The following is a 5,136-nucleotide window of genomic DNA, read 5'->3' as shown; positions in this document are numbered from 1 at the left end:
GGATGGATAGGACCAGGGCGGGGCCGGAGGATCGAGGAGAAGCAGCACGTTCTGCGAGCTGTCCCCTCCCACAGGCCTGCCGGCAGGAGCCCAAATCTGCACCCTCCCCACGCTGAGAGCCTGGCGCCATGTTTGGGAAGAAGAAGAAGCGGGTTGAGATCTCGGCACCGTCTAACTTCGAGCACCGCGTGCACACGGGCTTCGACCAGCACGAGCAGAAGTTCACGGGGCTGCCCCGCCAGTGGCAGAGCCTGATCGAGGAGTCAGCTCGCCGGCCCAAGCCCCTCATCGACCCCGCCTGCATCACCTCCATCCAGCCTGGGGCCCCCAAGGTATGCTGGTGCCCACCACCGCCTCTCCTGACCCACGCCGACCCCCTTGGGGTGACCCCAGCCCTCAACCCCACACTTGACCCTGCGGCCAACACCTCCCCCTCCCTTGCTGACCTCCACACAGACACGCCCCAGTCCTCACCTTTCGCTCACCCCTCCACCCACTGATCCCTCACTTGGCCTCAACGCTGAGAACCCTACACCGACCTTGACCCTCCGACAGTCCCCCACACCAGCCCCAAGTCGTGCTCCTGTCCTTGGAGCCTCACGCCCTGAGCTCTGTGCTCCGGTCCCCAGCACCAGACTTGTCCTGGGCCTTCACTGGGCTCTCATCTCAGGACGAGGGACAGACTCGTTCCCTCACGGCGACTGCCCCAAGTGCTCAGGGCTGGGCTGGGGGAGCCCAGAGGGGGCTCCTGACCAGCCCCGGGGTCCAGACCAGCTTCTTGGAGTCGGGGACACCGGAGCTGAGCCCTGAGGGCCGAGGACGAGGAGGAGTCATTGGGGCAAATGGTGGAGAGGCAGGGCTTTTAGTGGAGGAAACGGCCCACATGAAGCATTGGGGGTTTTTTGGTTTGGGTTTCTTCCCTGCCATCTGAGCAAAAGGGCAGAGTTGGGATTTGAATCAAGGTCCGTTTCCAAGGCCCATGTTCTTAACTCCTTTCGTGTCTCCGTGATCCCAGTGCCGGGCGTGGCCTATGGTGAGGCTGGTCTGGGGGCAGGGGGTGCAGCACCACGCAGCCTGCGAAGCCGGCCTCGGAGCACGGACTTTATCCGAAGGGCAGTGGGAACCGTGAAGGGCCATGGGCCAGGGAACGCAACCCGGGTTGTTCGGAGGGGTGGAGATGGGCCGGCTGGTCAGCAGGCTCAGTGCCAGGGGGCAGGCCCAGGGCTGACTCATCCTGCCCCGCCCCAGGCCAGCGGGCGTGGAAGCTCTCCCCCAGGGTCTCCAGCTGGCGGCCCACTGAGGCGTTCATGTGCCCCAGCCAGGGGGATTTTGGATACTTTGAATTCTCTGCCACTGCCTAAAAAAGCAAGAGGCTTCACATCCAAATCTCTATTTCTGGCTTCTCCTGACAGATCGGCTGGGGCCACTGGAGGGGCAGCTGCCACCGCAGGCGGGGTGCCAGCTCTTCTGGGCCCGCAGGCCCCACCCAGCCCACCTCAGTTCCATCCCCTACCCGGCCCTGTGGCTGCTTGTCTGCTGGTTATGCCCACACTAGGGCGCTTCCTAAAATCTAGCCCCTGCTCGGCCTGCCAACCACGAGCCGTACCTGGGACTGTGTCTGCCAGGAGGAAGGGGCACCTTAAGTCACACAAAGGTGCCACACGGGCTGGCACTCTCCTGGGGCCCCTGTGGGCGCTTGTGTTTGCTGCCCTCGGCTGAGAAACTCCCTAGTCCTCCCAGACCCTCCCCCAGCCCCCAGGGACTTCTCGACCTCTTATTCCAGCACCAAAGCCTGACCAGGTGTCTCCCTTGCTTCGCTGGGCCCCTGGGCAAGGCCAGGCCTCCAGGCTGGCAGCCAAGCCCAGAAGAGGCCGGGGGCAGGGGCTGGCCCCACAGGGGTACGGTGGCCTGTAGGAGGGTTTTGTGGGATCTGTGTTTTCTGCACATTTGAAGTGGTTCTGGCTTTAGGATGTCCGGCAGCCCATGTCCCTGCCTGCCAGTGATTGACGGCACAGGGCTGAGGGGCATGGGCTCTGCTCCCCTCAGCCTCCTCCCAGCCTGCCTGCCTTACTCACTCACTCACGGGTTCAGCAAATACTTACTGAGCACCTTCTGCATACCAGCCAGAACAGAAACAGACAGGAGGAAACCATGGCCTCCCTCACGATCATTGCACTGGGGGAGCAGGCCATGGACAGCTGTACACATGCTTTATGTCAGCTGGTTTTAAGTACTCTAGAGAACAGGAAAGCAGGGGAGGGGGATAGGGAGTGTTAGGGGCTGGCGTTTCAGACCATGGGTGGTCAGCGAAAGCCTCCAGCAAAGACCTGAAAGGGGGGTGCGTTGGGGAGGGGAGCTCAGGGCAAACTTGGGGGAAGACGTTCCAGGCAGTGTGAACAGCCAGTGCCTGAGGTAGGAGTGTGTCCGGTGTGTTTTAGGAGCAGTTAGGAGGCCCATGTGACTGGAGCTGAGTCGGGGACAGGGGGAACCCTGGAGGCTGTGACCTGGATCAGGATGGTGGCCGTGGTGGGTGAGGGTGGATTCAGGACAGGCTTTACACAGGCATTCGCATTTGCCAGCCTTGCTCCTGGGGCACTCCTGCCCTCTACTTTGGGCCCAAACCTTTCTGACTCTCCCTTTAACCCACCCTCAGCCTCCAGAGGAACAGAGAGCGTGGTTTGGAGTTAACAGCCCTGGTGGGCTGCAGGGGAGGAAGTGCCAAGCTGGGCCCTGGCCCCAGCATCCTGTAATTTGCAGCTCTCCAGGGCTGATTATGGGGTGGCATAGTCTCTGCCCTTCTTCCCCTGCACCCCACAGGGCAGGGACCGCCCCCCAGTCCGGAGAGCAAGAAAAAGACAGGGGTGCATCCCACGGGGAGGGGGCGACAGCCTGTCGGATGGGCAGGCTTTCCTCCCGCTCCCCTCCTGCCACCCAAGGCTAGGTGCTGGGGGAGGGGCAGCAGGGGCCTCCCTGCTCCTGCCCGCCCCCCCGCCGCCCCGCCCTGTCATTACCCATGGCATTTCTTCATTCCGTCTCTGTCTTGTCTCTGTGTGTGTGTTGTGTTGTCCTGTCCTCGTGTGTCGGATACGCGTCCTGTGTCCCCCTCCTCCTTGCCCGGCCCCCACCCCGCCATTGCCCCGGACCCCAGACCATCGTGCGGGGCAGCAAAGGCGCCAAGGATGGGGCCCTCACGCTGCTGCTCGACGAGTTTGAGAACATGTCGGTGATGCGCTCCAACTCCCTGCGGAGAGACAGCCCGCCGCCACCCGCCCGTGCCCGCCAGGAAAACGGGATGCCCGTGGAGCAGGCCGCCACGGCCAGAGGGGGCCCAGAGAAGGCGGGCGGTCAAGGCCGGGTCGCCGGTCGCAGCGAGGCGGGTGGCAGCAGTGGAGACAGGCGGCGGGTGGGGCCGGACAAGAGGCCCAAGTCTTCCAGGGAGGGCTCAGGGGGGCCCCAGGAGTCCTCCCGGGACAAGCGCCCCCTCTCTGGGCCTGACCTCTGCACCCCCCACCAGCCTGCCGGTCTGGCCAGCGGGGCGAAAGTGGCAGCTGGCCGGCCCTTTAACACGTACCCGCGGGCCGACACGGACCACCCATCCCGGGGCGCCCAGGTAACTGCTCCCCCTGCCCCAGGACCGCCCCACTGTCCCCTTGCCCGGAGCTTCCCCGTTGCCACCCACCGACTCCAACCTGTGCCCAGCCCACCGTCCATCTGCATCCTGACCACCATGTGTCTGTCCCACAGCCGGGGTCCCCGTCCCTCTGGCCCCTCCACTGACAGCCGCCTCTCTTTTCTGTTGCAGGGGGAGCCTCACAACGTGGCCCCCAACGGGCCATCGGTGGGGGGCCTGGCCGTCCCCCAGTCCTCCTCTGCCTCCCGGCCCCCCGCTCGAGCCCACGGCCCCCCCAGCCCTGGAGTGCTGGGCCCCCACGCCTCCGAGCCCCAGCTGGCCCCTCCAGCCCGCACCCTCGCCGCCCCCCCTGCACCCCCCGCCCCTGGACCCCCCGGACCCCGCTCGCCACAGCGGGAACCCCAGCGAGTATCCCACGAGCAGTTCCGGGCTGCCCTGCAACTGGTGGTGGACCCCGGCGACCCTCGCTCCTATCTGGACAACTTCATTAAGATCGGCGAGGGCTCCACGGGCATCGTGTGCATCGCCACCGTGCGCAGCTCGGGCAGGCTGGTGGCCGTCAAGAAGATGGACCTGCGCAAGCAGCAGAGGCGCGAGCTGCTCTTCAATGAGGTGGGCCTGCTGCCCCTGCCTCCGCCCTTCACCTCTCCTCCTGGGGCTCCTCCGCCCCGTGGTTTTTGAGGGCACATAGGGGTGAGGAGGGGAAAGGGCCTTACGGGGATGGGGTTCCCCAGGGCTGGGTTCTGGGCCCGGCTCCTGTCCTCACTCGTCACACCTCCCCAGGCTGTCTCCTCTGTCCCCACGATACCCATGGCCACGGCTGTCCTGTTCCTGGCCAGGCCCCGAGCCCCAGCTCCATGTTCCCTTAATCCCCCTGAGCCCCACCCTCTGCGTGCCTTCCAGGCCCCTCATACCCACCAAGTCCCATTCTGGCCCCGAAGCGTGTACTCCAAACCTGCCTCTCCTGGTTCCCTGTCTCAGACAGGCCCCGCCACTCCTGTCCGCAGGCCGGAGCTCTGGACCTCCCTGGCCCCCACCCCGGCTTGTCAGCCCTGAGCCTGTCACTCCTTCCCCCATCCCCGTTCCTGTCCCCATGTAGTCCATTTGCTGCTCGGCCCTGCCCCCTGGGCATTCTGCACACCCCTTTACTGCCCCTTGCAGTGCCCCCTGGTGCCCTCAGGACAAAGGCCTGGCCTCTTGGCCGTGCATCTGAGATCCGCCCCCATCTAGGCCTCGCTTCTGTCTGACCTCAGGCTTTGGCCCTTGAGGGGCTCACTACCAGTGAGCATGTTGCAAAGGCAGACCCCTGGCTCCTTCCTGAGAGGAATCTGTGTTGGGAGCAGCCCCCGGCCCCTGATGCAGGAATCCCAGGAGGACGTCAGGTCCGGGGTCGTCCGACTCTAGCTCTTGCCTCCTGACCTCTCCACACTCCTCAGCTTTGCCCAGTGTAATGTGGCCCCTGTGAGCATCGTGTTCCCCCAGCTCCGTGAGGCTTTGCCTGGCTT

At 64.9% G+C, this 5,136-nt stretch overlaps 1 protein-coding gene across 4 annotated transcripts in view; it reads left to right on the top strand.

The window, feature by feature from the left end:
* PAK4 (p21 (RAC1) activated kinase 4) overlaps nucleotides 1–5,136 on the top strand; it is a 46,198-nt gene that overhangs the window by 35,729 nt on the left and 5,333 nt on the right. For all 4 annotated transcript variants that reach the window (XM_024768788.1, XM_024768789.1, XM_024768791.1 and 1 more), the window contains 3 exons: nucleotides 75–332; nucleotides 3,149–3,610; nucleotides 3,803–4,243. In XM_024768788.1, the coding sequence (XP_024624556.1) occupies nucleotides 129–332; nucleotides 3,149–3,610; nucleotides 3,803–4,243 (1,107 nt within the window). In that variant the 5' untranslated portion in view covers nucleotides 75–128. The remainder of the gene's footprint in view (nucleotides 1–74; nucleotides 333–3,148; nucleotides 3,611–3,802; nucleotides 4,244–5,136) is intronic.

This window comes from Neophocaena asiaeorientalis, unplaced genomic scaffold (assembly GCF_003031525.2).
Source record: "Neophocaena asiaeorientalis asiaeorientalis breed wild unplaced genomic scaffold, Neophocaena_asiaeorientalis_V1.1 scaffold629, whole genome shotgun sequence".
Classification (NCBI taxonomy): Eukaryota; Metazoa; Chordata; class Mammalia; order Artiodactyla; family Phocoenidae; genus Neophocaena; species Neophocaena asiaeorientalis.
This window is presented reverse-complemented; position numbering and strand designations above follow the sequence as displayed.